A 22,295-nucleotide genomic window follows, 5' to 3' on the forward strand; every position below is an offset into this window, starting at 1 on the left:
AGTTTCTACTGCAAGTCTTCTTGCTTGACAAACCTTACCTTGGCCAGCAAGGTCACCAAATCTCCCCAGTTGAGAATGTTTGGAGCATTATGTGCAGGGCTTTCTAACCAGCTCAGGATTTTGATGATTCTGATGCATCAATTGGATAAAATTTGGCACGATATCCATCAGGAGGACATCCAACAATTCTATCAGTCAGTGCCAGAGGTGGACTAGCATGTTATTGACTTGCTCAATTTGTAAAGCTCTTTCTCTTGAATAAAACACCCAATTTTCTGAAATTTTTGTCTATACATGTACATCACATCCACCGATTTCCATCCCATTTGGACACTTCTTTTGTGGTGCGTCGTTCGTGCGCCATTCCCCTATTCCCGCCCCCAATCTTAGAGTGTATAACGTTGCCAGCAAAGTGTTTATTTTCAAGTAGTGTTTAGAAATATTGCACAATAAACTTCATTGAACTTCCTAGGTTTGAATCAGTAGATGATGTTAAAAGTTGGAACAGTTCATGCCACTAGTCTCACTGCCAACTTAAATGTAACCATACTGTGTGGTATTGTTTATAGTTGAGTTATTGAACAAGGTGTTGGGTTGGGATAAAACTTCAGTAATATTCCTAATGTAAGAAAATTTGGCAATGGTAAACACAGCTATGGTAGTACGTCTTCCGGATAATATACGTACTTCTTTCAAACCATTTCAGGTGTGGCACCTCTTTGTGAAGTACGTGGGAGTTGTTGAAATATTATTTTGTAAAAAAAGAAATAAACTTTAACTTTGATTTGCAGGGAGATGTTATAAAGTGGTGTATGGCATATTGCTTTTTATGGAATATGTACAGCAGTGTTTTCCTAAGTGGTTCGTAGGTTGGAACTAAAAGAAAAGACTAAGCAATTTTAATAAAATCATATTCGTCACAAACCTTTGGCACTTCTTTCGGAATACGTCCTGGTTTTCAAGGCACGGGTTGGAAAAGGACCTAACAACACAGCTAAAATTTAACTGCAAATTCCATTCTGTATTGTGCCCTACATTATATTTCATGATGATGTTATGTATCTATGTACATATAACTTCATGACGAACTTTGTAGGATGCCACGTTAAGCTTTGAAACTGTCCAAGTTTTGTGACAGAGGGCAAAGAGTTAAGATTTTGTCAATATGCGATGTGCGAAGTGGACTCAAAATTTACTCTTTTTCTCATTTATAGATGAAATCGGGCATAAATTTTAACACTTGAATGGCTTGTATTAATACCGGTATTATGCATGTAATTGTGCAGTTAACTTAATTTCTCCAAATTCCCAACATTAATGCAGTGGTTATTGTTTTTACATTTGGCCAGGCAAAAACAATTTGGAAAATTGTATTGATAGTTTTACGTAAAATAAGGGAAAAAACATTCACCTACCTATAGAGGATTGGGTGTTGCACACAGAAACATGTAATAGGAAACTGTTAACACTAGTATAAGGCCCCACACTATCCTGCTACCAGCCGGCTGCTGTGACCGAACAGTTCTAGGCGCTTCAGTCCGGAACCGCGCTGCTGTTACGGTCGCAGGTTCGAATCCTGTCTTGGGCATGGATGTGTGTGATGTCCTTAGGTTGGTTAGGTTTAAGTAGTTCTAAGTCTAGGAGACTTATGACTTCTGATGTTAAGTCCAATAGTGCTTAGAGCCATTTGAACCATTTTATCCTGCTACCCACGCCTTGGCTCGTGTGACCTTCCCTACCCAGTCCCCACCTCTACCCAGGCAACTACTTGCAATAGGAAGTGTCACTGCTACCGCAGGTTAAATATACTTCTTGTCTGCAGTTTGATGTTTCGCTGGCTACTATTATTATTTGCTTTGTTTTATTATTACTCGCGTAACAACTAATATATGAAATTAAATATGTTACTACGAAAAGAGCCCCAAAATACCTTTTAGTGATGCTGTGCTGTGACTTTCTTTCGATCATTAATTTTCAACAAAACAAAATATATTATGTTCTTATTCTTCTGGGTGTGGCTTTCTATTAAAGGAACATTTTTTCGTTACTGTAACTCACTATAAAGTTCAACGTATCTTCCTTACTTTATAGTTATTGAAAAGGTTAATGAAAATTACTTTGTTATCCATAGTGATGTTACAGTACGCAATGATTGTTCAACGTCAAAATTTTGCAGTGGATTTTTGTTAACAGTAAAACACCAATAAGTACCACGACTAACACGAGAACATGAGACTATTATCGGAGAAAAAAGATGTTTTTACTATTAGGTTTGCCAGACCAGAACTACGCACAGCAAGATTTCTTTTATGTTATGAAGGTAAATTATCTTTTTACACTGTTAGTAATATATTATCAGCAGCCCGCGTCAACCTGTAAAACACATCATAAAATCTGCTGCTCTGCTCTGCAATTCCGAAAGCTGAAAGAAATAATTTTACTTCACTATTACCTGCCCGCTTCTTTGCGGTATGATAGATTTCATTTAATGCAGTTTGAATGTGCCGCGGCAGCGGCTCGTTCGTTCGTAGCGCAGCTCTGCACCACGAATAATATTTAAATAACTGAAAATGTCTTAAAGGGATGGGATAAAATACCAGGCAAGCTTATTACAAATCACAATGCAAGGTTTCAATAAGTAACTCCATTCCAAACATTTAAACAAATCAATTAATTACACACCTTTCCAAGTCTATGTCTAATGGCGTGCCTCTCACAATCTTGACAAAAGAATGCTACGCTAGCGTACAATATAACGTCACAGGCTATCCTACTCACGTAACTCCAAGAAGACGACAGAGAAATTAATGTTTGTTCTGTACTATTTATACTAGTCACATATTCTCATCTTTGTTTGATATTTAATAAGTATCGTCTGTGGCGGTTTCAGTACTCGCCGACACAGATATTATCTAAATAAAAAAAAAAAAAAATCAGTTCATAATTCCATACAAGAACAAAACATGACACACAATGTTTTCTCTTTATTACATAATATGTCTTTTGCTAAGAGACGTTACAGATGTCATATATATATGTATGGTTGTATGTAACATTTGTCCAGGTCTCATAATTACTTTCAGACTTATGCTAAATTTTTGCAGCACACATCAAAACTTTCGAATGTTTCTATGAATTTGAAAACCAGATAGCAAAAAATTCACCAGAAGTAATTGGAGAAAAACTAAATCCTGGATTTTTCATCAAATATGTTGGTTAATAATAAAAATCAAGTATATGCTTGAAACATAATTTCCCAAAATTTACACAATTTTTTATGAAGTTCCCTGAAAAGTGTAAAAGTGTTTCACTTTATTTGCTATTTTTACAAGAAGACTGTGGCTAGTGTTGTTACAAGTTCATGATGATGTATTTTAAATGTGGGTATGGCTCTAGTGGCTCAGAACTTCTGAAGGTAACTACAGTATCCATAAATCAGTAGGGTCTTTTTAATTTTGTGTACCCATCTACATCTGTATCTCCTCCTAAACTTATAGTTCACAAGCCATCTTACAGTCGTCCATCCTGATTTAGGTTTTCCGTGCTTTCCCTAAATCGCTCCAGGCAAATGCCGGGATGGTTCCTTTCAAAGGGCACGGCCGACTTCCTTCCCCGTCCTTCCCTAATCCGATGAGACCGATGACCTCGCTGTTTGGTCTCCTTCCCCAAAACCAACCAACCAACCATCTTTCAGTGTGTGGCAGAGGGTTCGTCTGGTATCACTATTTCCCCACTTACCTGTTCCAACCTCAAATGGTGCACAGGAGAAACTACTTTCAATGAGCTTTCATATGAGCTCACATTTCTCTTGATTTTCTTCATTTGGTCAGTTCACGAAACATGTGTAGATGGAAGTAATATATTGCCTGACTCTTCTGGGAACATACATTCTCAGACTTTTAACAGTAAACTTCTCCATGATGCTTGTCTTGTAGCATCTGCAACTGGATATTTCTTAATAATCTTACTCATGCATGAGATTGTGATGAAAGATGCTACCCTTTGTTATACCTTTTATGTCTTTTCTGTTAATCCAAGACTGACAGGCAGTACTCAGAATGGGTCAAACAAGTATTACGTAAACCATTAATTTCATTGGTGAATTACGTTTTCTGAAGATTCTCCCAGTGAAGAACTTTGGCTTTCTTCCCCCCCCCCCCCCCCCTCCCCCCTCACACACACACACACACACACACACACACACACACACACACACACACACACACACACACACACCTAGATTTTGTGTCATTCTAATACAAGTCACTGTGGATGCTTACTGTTAGATATTTTACAGTTTTTACTGTAAACAGTGATTTAGCACCAGAAGTGCAGTTTAAAAGCGACGGGTTTATCTGCGTATTTGTCCACAATGCATTACAATAATTTATATGTAAGGTCAACTGCCAGCCCCCGTACCAATCGCTGAGCCTCTGCATGTCTTACTGCATTTCACTGCAGCCTTTTGGTCTTACAGCCTGCTTATAAGCAACAGTGTAATCCACATGGACTTTCTTACGTGTCAGTTTTGCCCTATTACGAATGATTGTTGAGTTCTGTCTGCTAATAAGTTCTGAATCCAGTCACAAATCTGGTTCAATACAAGGTAAACTCATACTTTGTTTGTTAAATGACAACATATAGCTGTATCAAGTGCATTCCAGAAGTCAAGGACCATCGCATTAACTGGGATGCCATTGCCATTAACTGGGATGCCATTGACTGATGCACTCTGGATCTTGTGCACAAACAGGATGAGCTGAGTTTCACAACAATTTTTTTTGTGGAATCCATGTCAATTTTTAAAGAGGTGATTTTTTTCGTTCTCCATACAGATCATAATGTGAGACTATAAAATGTGTTCTATAGTTCTGCAACAGATTTATGTCAGCGATACATGCCTATAATCATGTTTATCACTTGAATGATTTTTCTTAAAAACAAGAATGAGGTGCACTTGTATCGAATCATTAGCTACCATTCATTGCTGTAGTGACATACAATAAGCTACTGTTAGAAGGGGAGCAATGTGTTTCGTGTACCCTGTGTAGAATCTCACACGTGTCTCATCAGTGCCCTTATATTATTGATAATTTTAATTTATTTATTATTCTGCAGTCACTTAATTCAGTAACTGCCATCTATTGATTTGTGTGATGGTTGAAAGAGGAAGCCAAATTACAGTCTTCAGAAGACAAAATTCGCTATTTCGGCTTTCTTTCTGTCATCTTCCATTTTGGTGCCAGTGTGGTCACAGAGTGACCAAATAGATGATTTTAATCCACTTACTGGTATCAGGTAAGGTTAAAAATTACTAAGTTTTTTTAGTCAAGATTGGTTAGCAAAATTTTACTTTTGAGTTAATTGAACACTTCTCACATTGCCTCTTCATACTGAGTTTGGCTTCATTCTGCTTTTATCAACAAGACTTTAACCCAAATCTGTGATGAAGATTTTTGTTTCTGAGAACTTTTCTAGTATTGTGGATTGTACCATCTCTTACTGGTCTAAAGCATTTTGTGCAGTGATTTGTTCTGCTTTATATTTTCGGCTCTGGAGTTAAATATATGATGTTGACTGCTATGATATTCTTTAATTTTTTTTTTTGTTACTCTTACGTAACAAACATATTCTTCTCACCTTTGTTAACATTCCTTGGAACACCTGCAACAACAGTAACATGATCACCGATACTCTGCTCTTCATTAACTGGTTCAGGAAGTTCAAGACTTTTGGTTCTATAACTAACTGCTTGAAGTGTCTTCCAGATAAAACATTCAGTTAGTCTCACTTGAATCCCTGTCACTACAGCTATGAAGGCAGGTGGTATACTGTAACATCTGATTACCACATGTGACCCACCTTTTACACTATTCTTTACCTAGTTTAATTTACAATAGGATCTGTAATAAAGTCACTAGATATTGTTGAGTAGTTTACAACTTTAAATACACTGCCACTATTGGCATCTAGCCTGTCCTAGCAAGAATTTGAATTCAGAATTTCGCTGCCAGATCTTTATTTGATAGCATTAAGAGGAGTACTGACAACTTATGTGTAGAGAATCTATGTTGTGACTGTCATGACATTAAAAGTGTAGTAGCATTTCACTACACGGCTAGTCATAGTTGAAGCCATTTTTGCCATCCAAATACCAGGGAGTAATGATATATAGTAAAATAAGTATCTTGTAAAGAAAACAAATGCAGATTACAGACAGTCTGTTACTAAACACATCACATGAAGATGCCATTAGTGATCTTTATCCTTGTAGGGCAGACTTGTGCTTGTATTCTTAGTTTCTACTTTATTTTATGTTCTAGAATATATAACACTATTATCATTTTCTCTTTTATTTGTTTTTGTGGACCAAGATTATACAGTATTCTGCTGTTGCAGTTTGCATCAGGAGTATCCATCATATGGACCAACCACGTGTTTGGCAAAACGGTGGCTATCTTCACAGATGCTTGATGATAGTCATATGCCTGCTATGGCTGTAGAACTAATTGTTGCATCACTGTATTCATCTCCTGGGCCGTATCAGCCACCTCAACAACCACAATGTGCTTTTTTCCGTTTTCTTCATAGACTTGCATACACTGATTGGCACATGGAGCCATTGATTGTCAACATAAATAATGAACTCGACAGTAAGTTGAAGTTTTTTGCCTTACAAAAATTAACTGTACATTAAAATTAACTCTACATGGAAAATTTTCTGTAATTTTATTCAGTTGATTACCTGTCACTTCCCTGCAGCTAGAGTTAAAAACGCTGTGTACAGTAAAAGTTTAATATATGTTATTTTTAAATCAAACATCTTGGGATGTGGCACAAAAAATGTTTATATGTATTCTCTTTCCTGTGAAGATCTCATCAGTAAAATGGAATGAAACATTCATAGTTGTAAAATGTAAGAATTTTAACAGTACTAGTAAATATCTGGATTACAAATATTGAGCTCCATCCTAATTGTGTAAAGAGAAAAGTGGAGAAACCAGGACTATATGAAAAGACTTGATTGTTTACAAAGTGTTCAACTAGTCAGTCAGACTCAGACTATGAATAGGGGTTAGTGTACTGGAATTCATAAAAATATTCTTTTTTTTCCTCTGAAATGAAGTGCTATTTTATTTGTAATGCTGCTGGCTCAGTTGTGACTCCAGGTTCAGTGAGTGCAAACCATTCATTAATCTTTATTGTTGTTTATAACCTAATTTTTTTATTACGATAATGAAAATTCACACCCCAGAGTTGGGTGACAGTGTTTACATGTGGTTGCCCAGGAAAATGAATACGTTGGATAGGAAGTGATGATGGCAACTGGGAGAAGGGAGATGTTTGGGTCAAAGAGGGGATAGAGAGGTACTGGTAGATGGGAGAAGTGGAGATGTGTATTTCAGCAGCAGTGCCAAAATGAGTGTTAAATAATGACAGAACTGAGTGGATAGTGTGTGTCACTATTTAATTGGCAACAGAAATTCATCCTTATTTGGTGATGATTTATAAGGAGTTTTCTCCTTGATTTTCAGATTGGTAACTTAATACAAACATACTTAAACTTTGGTTGAAAATGATCTATGTGGAGAACACCCCAAAATCATAACCATAGATATAAACATAAGGGAAGTACACAACATTAACTGAAGGATGATTAAATGTTTATTAAATAGATTATGCTGCAGGCATAGTTCAGGAAAGAATATAGTACAGTTTAGATAAGAAATTAGTCATGAAAACAGCTTCTTCTAGAGGTTTGCTACATTTGTTGATTGTTAAAAAAAAAGTTTTGCATGCTGAATTACGAGGGCAGTTCAATAAGTAATGCAACACTTTTTTTTTCTCGGCCAATTTTGGTTGAAAAAACCGGAAATTTCTTGTGGAATATTTTCAAACATTCCCGGTTCGTCTCGTATAGTTTCATTGACTTCCGACAGGTGGCAGCGCTGTACGGAGCTGTTAAAATGGTGTCTGTAACGGATGTGCATTGCAAACAACGGGCAGTGATTGAGTTTCTTTTGGCGGAAAACCAGGGCATCTCAGATATTCATAGGCGCTTGCAGAATGTCTACGGTGATCTGGCAGTGGACAAAAGCACGGTGAGACGTTGGGCAAAGCGTGTGTCATCATCGCCGCAAGGTCAAGCAAGACTGTCTGATCTCCCGCGTGCGGGCCGGCCGTGCACAGCTGTGACTCCTGCAATGGCGGAGCGTGCGAACACACTCGTTCGAGATGATCGACGGATCACCATCAAACAACTCAGTGCTCAACTTGACATCTCTGTTGGTAGTGCTGTCACAATTGTTCACCAGTTGGGATATTCAAAGGTTTGTTTCCGCTGGGTCCCTCGTTGTCTAACCGAACACCATAAAGAGCAAAGGAGAACCATCTGTGCGGAATTGCTTGCTCGTCATGTGGCTGAGGGTGACAATTTCTTGTCAAAGATTGTTACAGGCGATGAAACATGGGTTCATCACTTCGAACCTGAAACAAAACGGCAATCAATGGAGTGGCGCCACACCCACTCCCCTACCAAGAAAAAGTTTAAAGCCATACCCTGAGCCGGTAAAGTCATGGTTACAGTCTTCTGGGACGCTGAAGGGGTTATTCTGTTCGATGTCCTTCCCCATGGTCAAACGATCAACTCTGAAGTGTATTGTGCTACTCTTCAGAAATTGAATAAACGACTTCAGCGTGTTCGTAGGCACAAAAATCTGAACGAACTTCTCCTTCTTCATGACAACGCAAGACCTCACACAAGTCTTCGCACCCGAGAGGAGCTCACAAAACTTCAGTGGACTGTTCTTCCTCATGTACCCTACAGCCCCGATCTCGCACCGTCGGATTTCCATATGTTTGGCCCAATGAAGGATGCAATCCGTGGGAGGCACTACGCGAATGATGAAGAAGTTATTGATGCAGTACGACGTTGGCTCCGACATCGACCAGTGGAATGGTACCGTGCAGGCATACAGGCCCTCATTTCAAGGTGGCGTAAGGCCGTAGCATTGAATGGAGATTACGTTGAAAAATAGTGTTGTGTAGCTAAAAGATTGGGGAATAACCTGGTGTATTTCAATGCTGAATAAAACAACCCCTGTTTCAGAAAAAAAATGTGTTGCATTACTTATTGAACTGCCCTCGTATTACTGTGGATGTCGTGTTTGGCACTTGGGAATCATAGGAATTGTTGAAAAATGTGGCATATTTATGGGATTTGCTACCCTCTGGAAAATTCCAGAAGCTAAAGAACTTTGTGACTGGAAAATGTTTAATCAATTGAAATGATTTTGCCAAGCATAAAGGGCCAGAAGCACCTTGGATGATGCTTCAGAAGGTGAACTAGGGGCACAATTGGTGCCCTGGTACTTAAGCCTGCTGGTTAGTATGAGGAATTGGGAGCATTCGGAATCATGCTTGGATGCAGCGATGTGGGCATCAGTGACTGTGGTTGCAGAGGCTGTGTGGAGTCCTCCACCTCCATGCCTGTGTCCATGGAAACCACTGCTGGTGTTCTGCAAGGGCGAGCTTTTTATGTCAGGGTGCATCATGAGCAGCAGTGCAGCCAGTTGGCACAGACTGAGTTGGCTGGTATGCCAGTACTCCAAACCCCTCTCTGGCACGTCTCATCAGACGTAAGGCACCAGCCATCAGTGGTAACATTGTCTCCCATGGAGGAGCTCTGCTGGGCCGTGATCATTTATGGGAGTGGTTGTATACGGAGGAATATCTTGAGCAATGCTTTGGTGATGGTGGTTACCAACAGCTTCAATATTTGGTGCTTAAATGTATGTACCATACATTCAACTTTGTCATTGGAGGATAGGTGAAATGGTGGACTGAAAAGGTTTTTTGTGGTATTGAAGGTGCAGAAATGATGTAAGAGCTGTCACTATCAGTTGGAGACCATTGGCTGATATAGTGGTTCGGGAAAGTCCTTCAATGGCCAGAATGTGGAGGAGCACTTTAATTGTCATGTCCATTATGATGGATGCCATGCTGACCACATATGGATAATTAGAATAAGCATCCACAACTATTAACCACTAGAGCCCAGAAAAGGGCCCACAAACTCCAAATGAAGGCAGCCTAGTAGCAATAGTGAAGTCGAAAGCAGGAAGAGTGATCGCCTGACCATATATCATGTTGCCATTTATTATGACCAGGATTTGCCAAAAGATTGGGGACAACTCGGGGAATCCACTGAGGCTGGCCAACCAACTTGGGGCTGTCAGTACGATGACAACAACAGTAATAATGGAGGAAATGAATACTGGAGACAGCATTATAACAAACAAATTCTGCAAGCAAACTAAGAAAGAAACCAAGATGTAGTGGAATTTAAACAAAGACACAGTGGTATGTTACGGCTAGCGATAAAATTGCGAGGTGAATACATCACTGAAAGCGTGAGCTTTATAAGGGTGCTGGAATCACTTATTGACTGGGAAGAGGGGAGTGGCATTGCAGTACAGCAATTCTAATGTTTGTATCGGTAGCAATGCCACATATCAGCTGAGATCAAGCAAGATTCATGCATTCCGGCAGGCTTTGAAAATCATTTACGTGATCATCCAGTTTTTTGTCATATCTTTATGTTTGTGCAGCCAAACATTCCTCGTTTTGTGTATGTATACCATAATCTTCCCACCCTTCTTCACTCCCTTCCCATCTTTGATAAATATTGCTTTACTCTTTGTGGCCACCATGAAGAACATTTTTTGGCCTGTGTTGACACGTGGACTATTCTTTTAAAGAAAACAGTGTCACCCGATATTTATTAGTGAATTCTTTTTGAAGATTAAATCACTTCTGATTACTCAGAATAACCTGTTAAGTTTTATAAAAATCATTGTAAGAACTAATACTCTCTGTTTCAGACAAGAGTTACTTTATCTGGCCAACACATTCAGTAACTTCCCATTTATGAATGTGGCCTCATGATTTTTTTGTATTTATTTAACATTGCTGTGTGGTATATCATGTCTCTTTGCAGTGTTTAATTTATTGTTATTATTATTATTATTATTATTGCAGATGAGACCGTGACTTCAGTTGATAAACATTTCCACAATGCTCGCAAGTCTCTTCCACCACTCTTTATTGCCACACCAGGTGACACTGTGCATTCAGTATGGACTAAAGAAGCTCCATCCTTAGCAGTACTTGTACATGTCACTTCCCTTGCAGTGGAAGCACTGAAAGTTATAGAAGAGCAATTATCTACTTTTTCTCTTCATTACCAGGTAACATATCAGCTTGTTACAAAGCTTATGAAATAAATGTGAGTCAATATTTTGTTTTAAAAAGATTTATTTGTAATTTCCTTTTATTTATTTATTTTATATTTATTTATTACAGGCACTATTTTCTCCAGCATTAGATTTTTATGATGTTGTCATATACTTACATCCATCATTAATTTCACGAAGAAGTGAATCGTTGCAAGCTAAAGTTGACAAGGAACCTTCAAAACTTCCACCATATAAACCACAACAACCAGAAAAAATCCCCATTGTTGGATTTGATCCAGTTCAGTGCTATTTAAGGGAATTGCGAGTAAGTAATCATGATTCACTAAATTTTAGGAGGAAGTGATTTGTGATCCATATACTTACTAGAATAAACTTAAAAAAGATGGGCAAAATAAAAGTGGCACATAAATTTTTTATAAGGCTGATGTAGAATTGACACTTGTCAGTGAACAGGAAAACTGCCCATCAGAGAAAATGCTGGAAACTGTGAATTTAATATACCATTGCTTACTTTCATATGTCTGCATATGCGCATCTCCTGCATGCTCTATTCAGAGTACTTTGCTTTGTCATTATGTTTGAGTGAGTGAGAGGAGAAGATGTGTTTAGTGACCAATGCAACACAAAATGGTGTTCATGATAGAACAGCACGTGTTCATTGTCACATGTTATGCGAATCACAATTTGTGGAAAATGTGTGCAAGATTCTTTGTGCAAAACCTCTGGCAAAGTCTTCAATGGAAAACTTAGTGACAAAATGGGATGAAATGGACCTGGCAAATATAACCTGTAACCATCTGAAAAGAATTAGAACATCAGAAAAATTTTCCGAATGAAGGAAAGCGTCAAACAAAGTGCGACAAAACCTCAATGCCATTTACCTGTGCAAATGTGAATTAAGAGGTCATCATGTTGAAACGTTATGAAGAAGAACTTTCATGTGTATCCTTACAAATTTACTTTTGCGCATGAATTTTAAAGTATCCAGCTGAATTTTCATGTGTTGGATTCTGCTGGTGGTTTTTTAGTGAGCTGACATCAGTACTTTTCGATCCTCAGTTTTTCATTTCTTCAGTTTAGGCCTGGTCTAGCTTGTATGTGAACTCATGGAACATGCACCATTATGGATCAGAAGATCCCCCTCTTTACTTTGAAGAGCCATTGCATAATCTCAAGATTGGTGTTTGGTGCCCATTACCCAGTTTCCACATCATAACTGTTAAAATGCTGACCATTATGTCCAGAAACTGTTCATGATCATTAATCTGCATGTGGATCAACTCAAAAGAAGGTCTAACAAGAGCATGCAATGCCTTGGTAACCTTGTGACGAGTATACGAGGCATTCCGTGAGGAGAGGACAATGAGCAGAGACAGTGCAATCTCCTGCCTATCTTGATCGCCTGATCTCTTTCCCTGGAGTTTTTTTTCCTGAGAGCCAAATTGAAGGGTCAGATGTACTCAAATAATTTTCACACACTGAAAGAGTTACAGCAAAACATTGAAAATGCTATTGCTGCCATCCATTAGAGCTGCTACAAGTCAAGAACAGCATTGCATCAATATCAATGACTGTCATTTCCAGCATCTTCTGTGATGGTCATTAACAGGGGTCAATATCATGTCTGTCTTATTCTAAATATTTTCCAGACCAGTTTTATTTTGCGCACACTATAACTCAGAATAATAATACGAGGGTTGTAGCAAAAGTGAGGTTCCCATATGTTTTAAAAATAGAAAACATTGTTTATTGTTATTAATTTATATATCATTGAAAAGCTTACACTTTTGTCTATTTTTCAACGTAGTCTCCATTTTTTTCGATGCACTTTTGAAGACGGTGCCCCAGCTTTTGTATCCCTATGTCGAAGAAGTCTCCCGTCAATCCGTTGAGGAAACGTGTGAACCCTGCTCAGACTTCATCATCGCTCTTGAAACGTTTGCCACCTAATTGTTCCTTTAGCTTGGGGAAGAGGTGATAATCGCTGCAGGCTAAGTCCGGGCTGTACAGGGGCTGGGCCACAACAGTCCACCCAGATTTCTTCAAAAGCTCCTGTGTTTGATGAGCGACGTGGGGTCGAGTGTTGTCGTGAAGAAGCACTACTCCCTCCATCAGTCGTCCTTTCCGGCGATTCCGGATTGCTCGCCAGAGTATGGTCAATGTTTCACAGTATCTGTTGGAGTCATCCCAGGTTGCATGAAATTGATGAGGAGTACCCCCTTCCAATCTCAAAATACAGTCGCCATGACCTTTCCTGCTGACTGCATTTATTTGAACGCCACTGACGAGATTGTTGTTTTGTTTTGGGGGTGTAATGAAACACCCACGTTTCATCTCCTGTGATGATAGAGTCCAACAACTTCTCCTTGCTGCCTCCCCCGTCATACTGTCGAAGAAACTTGCAGGCACAGTCAAGGCGTTGCTCCTTGTGTCCGTCAGTCAGAATCCGGAGGACCCAACGTTTCTGTTAAAGTTCTTTCAATTGTGCCATGAGACGTTTCAGGAATGCGTTCAACAAGTTCACGGACAGTGACCCTCAGATCTTTGAGCAGCTCACTGTTGATCTTCTGGACAATTGCATCCGAAACTGGTGGTCTTCCATTCCATTCTTCATCTTGAACTTCTGTGCAACCCTCAGCAAAGCCCTGCACCATTTGCTGATGTGCTGAATGGGCATGCACTCTTCACTATGAACCTCAGTCAGCTGCCGATGACCAAGCGAGGTGGCGCAGTGGATAGACACTGGACTCGCATTCGGGAGGACGACGGTTCAATCCCGCGTCCGGCCATCCTGATTTAGGTTTTCCGTGATTTCCCTAAATCACTCCAGGCCAATGCCGGGATGGTTCCTCTGAAAGGGCACGGCCGACTTCCTTCCCCATCCTTCCCTAATCCGATGAGACCGATGACCACGCTGTCTGGTCTCCTTCCCCAAACCAACCAACCAACCAGCTGCCGATGAATCTCCATGGGCAGTAACTTCCTTGTGTGGAGAAACTGGATTACTGTTCGAACCTAGCACTTAGCGGGAGCGGTGAATAACACTTCCACCTCTGATGACTGCCAAGCCAACACCGAGCGACACAGTGAATTGTGGACAGGTGGGCTCGAGAGTAGGGGAACCGCTGCGCACGGCACTGTTGTCATATTTAGCATAGCACCTTCCCTTGAGGCTGTAGCTCATTTGGAACCTTACTTGTGGTACATCCCTCGTATGAGGTAGGCATACTGGAAAATCTTGTATAATAATACACTGAACTTGCATACACTTCAAAATTGCATACACTTTAAAATTTCTATTGTAGATGTTCATAGGCATAGGTGTTTACGATAGGATTGTTTTAATAAACTTATTCTTTCAAAATTTATGTGTAAATATATTAAGTCTGATCATTACATGTGAGGAGACTCATGAGCAAGGTTAAGCTTTGAGGTTCTTGTAGGAATGTAGAAAGGGAAAAGTTGAAGAAATGCAGATGCAAACCAAAAAGTGCACGTTTCATTTTATTATACAGGGGGTGTCACACAGTTTGGGTCAAGTTGAAACAGGTGATAGTGGGTTCACAACTAATTATGTAAGATAGGTAACCAATGGTCTGAAACATATTTATTGTGGACTTACACAGCATACACTGCATAACAACAACATGAACAGTAATTGTTCAGACAGATAACTGCCAGTCTTAGTGCATATATGGCAACAGCACATGAAGTTCCAGTGCACTAGATGTTCTGTCACACTATCTCAGAGATCTCTGTTGTACCAGAAGACAGGCAACTTGGATCCTAGCAAGCAACCTTCATTCGTTCCTATGGGGTTTATACACCAATGTCTTGATGTGACCCCAGGGAAAAAAGTTCAGAGGCATGAGATCTGGCATCCGCACTGGCCTTGGAATATAGGACAGGACCACCTGTTCCAATCCAAAGATGAGGGTGCTCACAGACATTAATATTGAAGTGCGCTGGTGCACTATTGTGTTGAAACCACATTTTTTTATGGACAACAAGGGTTACAGTCTCCAAGAACTGTGGCAGTACATATTGCAGGAACACCAGGTAATGCAGACAAGTCAGATGGGGAGGCAGCAGATAAGGCTGTGTTACGGTGATCTTAGACAATGTCCCCCATATGTTGCAAGAAAATCATTGCTGGTGGCCACCAATGTGGGTGCTGTGGCGGTTGTCCTGATTCCAGACATGGCTGTTGAAAATACCATTGTGGGTGAACGAAGCCTCATCCATGAACAATAGAAACTGTAGTAAGTTCGGCACTGCAGTGGATAATCGATTTGACAGAAGTGAACAGAGTGCTCAAAATCTGTTAGTCCCATTGCTTGGACACATTCGTTATGATAGGGGTGTAGTACCTGTTCCACCAGTACTCTCCACACTGTGTCCTTCAAAGTGCACATTTCACGAGCAAGTTGACTGGGGCTTATTGCTGGGTGTTGGCCACATGATTGAGCACCATCTCCTCAAAGTCTGGTGTTCAGACATGTCTTTGGCGGGAACCTTGGCTGGTTCCCTGTGGCGAGAATGACCCCATCTCTTGTAAGTTGGTATTCAGGAAAGCAAAATTCTTCCAATGAGAATGATACCTTTTGGGAAATCATTCTCTATTATTCATGCTGCTTTACCATTTTCTGTACGTTCGTGCTGCTTTAAGGGCACTACATCCTACTGGTCCTTACATTAAATGCATGTCTGCCAACTCTCCTGACGAGAAACATTTCATCTTTGACTATGCATCTTGCACTGTACGCAGTAACACATCACGAGCTGTCTGGTGCAATGGACAACTGACATCAGGGATAGTGGCATGCACACACCACAGGTTAATGTGCTGGTGCGATGCATTGGTTGTCACATGACACATATGCTATGAACTAAGTTGTTGCTGCCCGTTCCAGTGTCTGTCCAGTGTACATCAGACACCCAGGATCTTTGTGAGAGTGTGGCAGAACTGCATGCACTGTTTCAATACATACATTGAGACTGGCAGTTGCTGCTTTGAATGGTTACTATCGGCTACATTTTTGTTATGCAGTGTACACGTATGCTTTGTATGTCCATAACACAATATATATGCATTTCCAATCATTGGTTTCCTACCTTCATGTAATCAGTTGAGGACCCACTATCGCCTGTTTCAATTTGACCCAAAAGGTTTGAGAAACCCTGTGTACTAGCTAAAATTCACACGTTTGGTGGTTGATACACCAGAGCTACTAAGAGAATAGATTGGGAAAATAAACACATTAGAGCATTAGAGGGAAACATGAATTAAGTAGCACAGGAGAAAAGTTGGAACAAGACATGGTAACAGAAACAGAAAGCCACAATGAATTGAAGAGAACAAAATGGGTGAAATTGAACAGAAACCACTAAAGGGATAGTTCCTGGGATTAAAGCATCTTGTGCTATGAAAAGGGAGGTCTGTACTTGAGAGCTGAAATTCCATTACCACCAGCACTGTAAAGTCATACAGTCTAATATAGCACTGAATATAAAGAATTTTGAAAATATAATGTAACTTGATAGCTAAAAAAAACTACTTACCAAGTGATAGCAGGAGGACACACATATAAAGATTAAGGAAAAGTGCAGGCTTTTAGAGCCACTGGCTCCTTCTGGCAGAAGAGCAGAAGGGGAAGGAAAAGGAATGAAGGAAAAGAACTAATGAGGTTTGGGAAATGGACTTCTACCATCTCTAATACTCCAAAATCATCCAGTCTGTTTTTTAAAAAGTGAAACAGGTGCAATACACTCAGATAATAAAAAAGTGGGAAAGTGAGTAAAAAGCAATAAGAAAGAACAGCATTAACCAAGACTGTAAGAAAAATACTGTATCAAATGAAATTAAGCCCCCATAAAATACACTCCTGGAAATGGAAAAAAGAACACATTGACACCGGTGTGTCAGACCCACCATACTTGCTCCGGACACTGCGAGAGGGCTGTACAAGCAATGATCACACGCACGGCACAGCGGACACACCAGGAACCGCGGTGTTGGCCGTCGAATGGCGCTAGCTGCGCAGCATTTGTGCACCGCCGCCGTCAGTGTCAGCCAGTTTGCCGTGGCATACGGAGCTCCATCGCAGTCTTTAACACTGGTAGCATGCCGCGACAGCGTGGACGTGAACCGTATGTGCAGTTGACGGACTTTGAGCGAGGGCGTATAGTGGGCATGCGGGAGGCCGGGTGGACGTACCGCCGGATTGCTCAACACGTGGGGCGTGAGGTCTCCACAGTACATCGATGTTGTCGCCAGTGGTCGGCGGAAGGTGCACGTGCCCGTCGACCTGGGACCGGACCGCAGCGACGCACGGATGCACGCCAAGACCGTAGGATCCTACGCAGTGCTGTAGGGGACCGCACCGCCACTTCCCAGCAAATTAGGGACACTGTTGCTCCTGGGGTATCGGCGAGGACCATTCGCAACCGTCTCCATGAAGCTGGGCTACGGTCCCGCACACCGTTAGGCCGTCTTCTGCTCACGCCCCAACATCGTGCAGCCCGCCTCCAGCCGTGTCGCGACAGGCGTGAATGGAGGGACGAATGGAGACGTGTCGTCTTCAGCGATGAGAGTCGCTTCTGCCTTGGTGCCAATGATGGTCGTATGCGTGTTTGGCGCCGTGCAGGTGAGCGCCACAATCAGGACTGCATACGACCGAGGCACACAGGGCCAACACCCGGCATCATGGTGTGGGGAGCGATCTCCTACACTGGCCGTACACCACTGGTGATCGTCGAGGGGACACTGAATAGTGCACGGTACATCCAAACCGTCATCGAACCCATCGTTCTACCATTCCTAGACCGGCAAGGGAACTTGCTGTTCCAACAGGACAATGCACGTCCGCATGTATCCCGTGCCACCCAACGTGCTCTAGAAGGTGTAAGTCAACTACCCTGGCCAGCAAGATCTCCGGATCTGTCCCCCATTGAGCATGTTTGGGACTGGATGAAGCATCGTCTCACGCGGTCTGCACGTCCAGCACGAACGCTGGTCCAACTGAGGCGCCAGGTGGAAATGGCATGGCAAGCCGTTCCACAGGACTACATCCAGCATCTCTACGATCGTCTCCATGGGAGAATAGCAGCCTGCATTGCTGCGAAAGGTGGATATACACTGTACTAGTGCCGACATTGTGCATGCTCTGTTGCCTGTGTCTATGTGCCTGTGGTTCTGTCAGTGTGATCATGTGATGTATCTGACCCCAGGAATGTGTCAATAAAGTTTCCCCTTCCTGGGACAATGAATTCACGGTGTTCTTATTTTAATTTCCAGGAGTGTAGCTCTTGCAGGAACGCTGAGACATTCAAATCAATGATCTCCAAATTCAGTGATTACATCTGTGCAAACATTGCATGCACAAGCAACAGGCATTACTTTCAAAATTATTTAAATGGATAGTTAAAAAATCTACTCACCAGGCAGCAGCAGAACACTCACGTAAAGACAGTTGTAACTGGCAAGCTATCAGAGCCAGTGGCTCTTTCTTCAGGCATAAGGTTGAAGGGGAAGGAACAGGAGTGAAGGAAAAGGGCTGGAGAGGTCTAGGAAAAGGGGTAGATTTTGGGAAAGTCACCCAGAACCGCGGGTCTGGGAAGACTTACTGTACGGGATGAGAAGGAAAGACTTTCCTTCTCAATGTACCAGTGCTTTTAAACAGAATTCATTTAGAGCTTTTATGTTCTTGCAAGGTGGCAAGGACAGTGTGCAACAACTGAGGACTTTCATAGTTGCACCTGTGTATACCTTTATTAAAAGCACATATGTTTCTGGATAACAGCTTAGATCGTCTGCGTTCACTGAGTAACATAAGCAAGTCCGATGATATAGCAGTCCTTGATGGATGTTAGAACAGTGTCTGTAGAGCAGTGCAGGGCGATGTTTTGGGGTGACAGTGTGGTGTAGTGAGTCCTGTTATGATGCCTTGATGCGAGGATGGTCTGGCACAGAGACAGCTCAATGTGGAGACGTCTCAAAGCAGTGACAGCATGGTGCAGAAACAGCTCAACACAGAGATGGCAGTCCAGAACTGAGTGAGCGATGAAGTGCAGCTACCTGCTGAGGATCATACTGTACCTTAAATATCAAGCAGGCAGAAGAATATCCAAGGGAGTTTGACAAGCATGTGACCTGTGTATGGAAACTGGTCTCATGACGGGACTGCTGCTGTTTGTTGGTGCGCATGCTGCTCGGGAATGTGGCTGCTGCCCCCCTGGTGGCACCTGGAACAACTGGTGTGTAAACATATTGTCTGTAAATGATACCATTTCTGCAACACACAATGCTCATGTGATATTTTTAAAGAATCTCTGCCGAAGGAACACCTGTGGGCCAAGTGCAGGCAAACCCGTAGGGCGTAGGCATTGTTCTGGAAATAGCTGATGCATGGGTGGGTATAATAATAGCACTTAACTTATGATATAAAATCCACCACATACAGGCTTAAACTGCAAGAGACATAATCCAGTATGGCTTCCGATGTAAAAGCAATCTAAAGCAAAAATCGGATTGATCTGATTCTGGCTTTCATACTTGAAAATGCACAACATGTAAGTCCATGTTCTGATGTCACAAACCTGGATCAGCTCCTCATCCATGTCGCATTTGAGGATGGCATAAGCAAATTACAGGATTCATCATGCTGCTAAAAATTAGTAATTCTGTTGGCTTTGATGGTGTTCCTTGCAGAATATTAAAAACATTGTGTTGACTTGATAGGATTACTCTTAAGTTATTTTCGGAATCAATTACATTTCCTCACAGCAATACTATGCCATTGAAAGTTCTCTGTGATGTGATCTGTAGAATATGGTTAACAAATGAATTAATTAAGTAGTTAATTAATGAGAGAGAAGGAGAGAACTGTGAGGGAAAGAAAGGGGGTGGAGCCGGAGTATGGGGTATTGATAAAGCTCTCAAAATAGATAGCATCAGAAAACCAACACACATAAAAATGATGAGTGCTGAAGAATTGTCACCAGGATGCAAACTTCAATAAGTGGCACTGAATGAGTGACTAAAATGCACTGCTAAGGAGGCCGCAAAACTGAGAGAATACTTTGTATGGCAGTGTGACTCAGAATTAGCCAGTGTTCATGTAATTTTACTTTTAATGCTTGGCAGCACTTTTAACTTTTAGATGGTCATATGTTACACTTTTGGTTCAGATAACAATATGGGAAGGATAGAATCCTACTTACCATGTAGAGGAGGTGTTGAGTTGCAGACAGGCACAATGTGTCTGTGATTCAGTGCCTCCTCTATCTAGTGGGTAGCACTTTGTCCTTTCCATAATGCTATTATTCCATCCTGGACTTCCCGTTTGCTTTGGTACAAAAATTGACAACACTGAATTGCAGAGTGCAGTTGTCTGGCTGGGGCTTAGCTGTATGGCTGTGAAACACGTCTGCATCATGTAAAACAAGTTAAAACTGTAAGATCTTTTCTGTTTTAACAATTTTGTTAGTAAAGTGGGTATCATGTAAGTGAATTGGAGGGTGTCCTCTTATTGTCAAACCATGCAAGGTAAAGCAATGATGTATCCAAGAGGAGAGGTAATTTCAGACTTGTTAACACAAATGTTTGCATTTTTATTCCTACTTTATATTTGGTGAAACTAGGAACTTACAGATGATAACTGTTATGAGAGTAGCACATTTAATTGTTTTATCCTGTTATAATATTTTACAAAAAGTGAAAATAATTTTTAATTCCAACAGCAAAATTATGGTGAATATGCCCTCTTCTTTCATGATACTTATGGTGGAGATGTAATTGGAGTATTATGGAAACCCACAGCAAAGGAGCAAAAAGAATTTAAGGTGAGTCAGTAATATTTGAAATATGAAAATTTACAGGATATTCTTAAATAAACCAGCGTCCTTTCCAAAATAAGCCAGCTAAAGAACACTACTCCATGTGCATTGACACATTCACTGCCACAATGCCACAGGTAGACACACCAGAGCCTCATGCCTGATGCTGTGTGCCTACTGGTGGACACAAGATCCACTCTGTTTGGTACAGTCTATCTTTGGATGACGTATTTGTAATACAATCAGTCAGTTGCAACCTTTTTATGAAACATACACAGTGGATGAACAGTGCCCATAAATGTTATCTTGGGTTGGTGAGATATTGTCAGTTTAGCCCTGGTTGCAATTGCAGCTTCTCACAGTTCTATGTCGTAGAGATTTCTTGCACTCCATCACCATCACCACAGTCACTGCTGTTGCTATCACTTGTATCCACAATCTCATTTTCTATGTCAGAAAACTCTGATAATGCTACATCACGGACATCAAAATTTGATATTTCCAACAGCCTTAGTAATTCATCGGTGAAACGAGTCATTTTTTGACATTTACCAAGTCGTACCATCCCACTAGTTAACAGTTTGGAAACAATTTGAACTAAAACCTCTTACGCTTGTACTATATGATAGGAAAATCTCACTGTTGATACCAAAATATGAAACAGCAGTCACTTTTATTGTGGATTTAGAGTGATGTTGAAATTTTCCAAGAATCAGTAATACGAGGCGTGTTTTTTAAGTAAGTACCATTTTGAAATAAAAAAAAAAGATGTGCTAAGATATCTCAATAATTTTATTTTTACATGAAAGCCTGTACCTTAATCTACTTTTCTACATAATTTCCGCCAATATTGAGACACTTGTCATAACGTTGTACCAGTTTTTGAATACCCTCCTCATAGGAATCTGCTGCCTGACTTGTTAACCATTGTATCACCACACCACTGTTTTGACTTCGTCATCGTCTTGAAGACACTGACCGCCCAGGTGTTTCTCCAAGTGCAGGAACAGATGGTAGTCACTGGGCGCAAGATCGGGCTGTACGGAGGATGACCTAGTGTTTCTCATCGAAAAGATGTGATGAGATCTTTGGTCTGATTCACCACATGTGGACGGGCATTGTCTTGCAGCAAAACGATGCCCTTGCTCAACTTCCATGAACTGTTGCTTTGATTCTGGTGTTACGTAGGCCACCCATGTT

At 40.9% G+C, this 22,295-nt stretch overlaps 1 protein-coding gene across 1 annotated transcript in view; it reads left to right on the forward strand.

The window, feature by feature from the left end:
- Positions 1–22,295, forward strand: part of LOC126412463 (nucleolar protein 6) — a 141,243-nt gene that overhangs the window by 112,948 nt on the left and 6,000 nt on the right. The window contains exons 17-20 of the mRNA XM_050082074.1: positions 6,400–6,653; positions 11,041–11,249; positions 11,365–11,562; positions 21,000–21,101. Of these exons, the coding sequence (XP_049938031.1) occupies positions 6,400–6,653; positions 11,041–11,249; positions 11,365–11,562; positions 21,000–21,101 (763 nt within the window). The remainder of the gene's footprint in view (positions 1–6,399; positions 6,654–11,040; positions 11,250–11,364; positions 11,563–20,999; positions 21,102–22,295) is intronic.

The sequence above is a fragment of the Schistocerca serialis genome, chromosome 7 (genome assembly GCF_023864345.2).
Source record: "Schistocerca serialis cubense isolate TAMUIC-IGC-003099 chromosome 7, iqSchSeri2.2, whole genome shotgun sequence".
NCBI classification, from domain to species: domain Eukaryota; kingdom Metazoa; phylum Arthropoda; class Insecta; order Orthoptera; family Acrididae; genus Schistocerca; species Schistocerca serialis.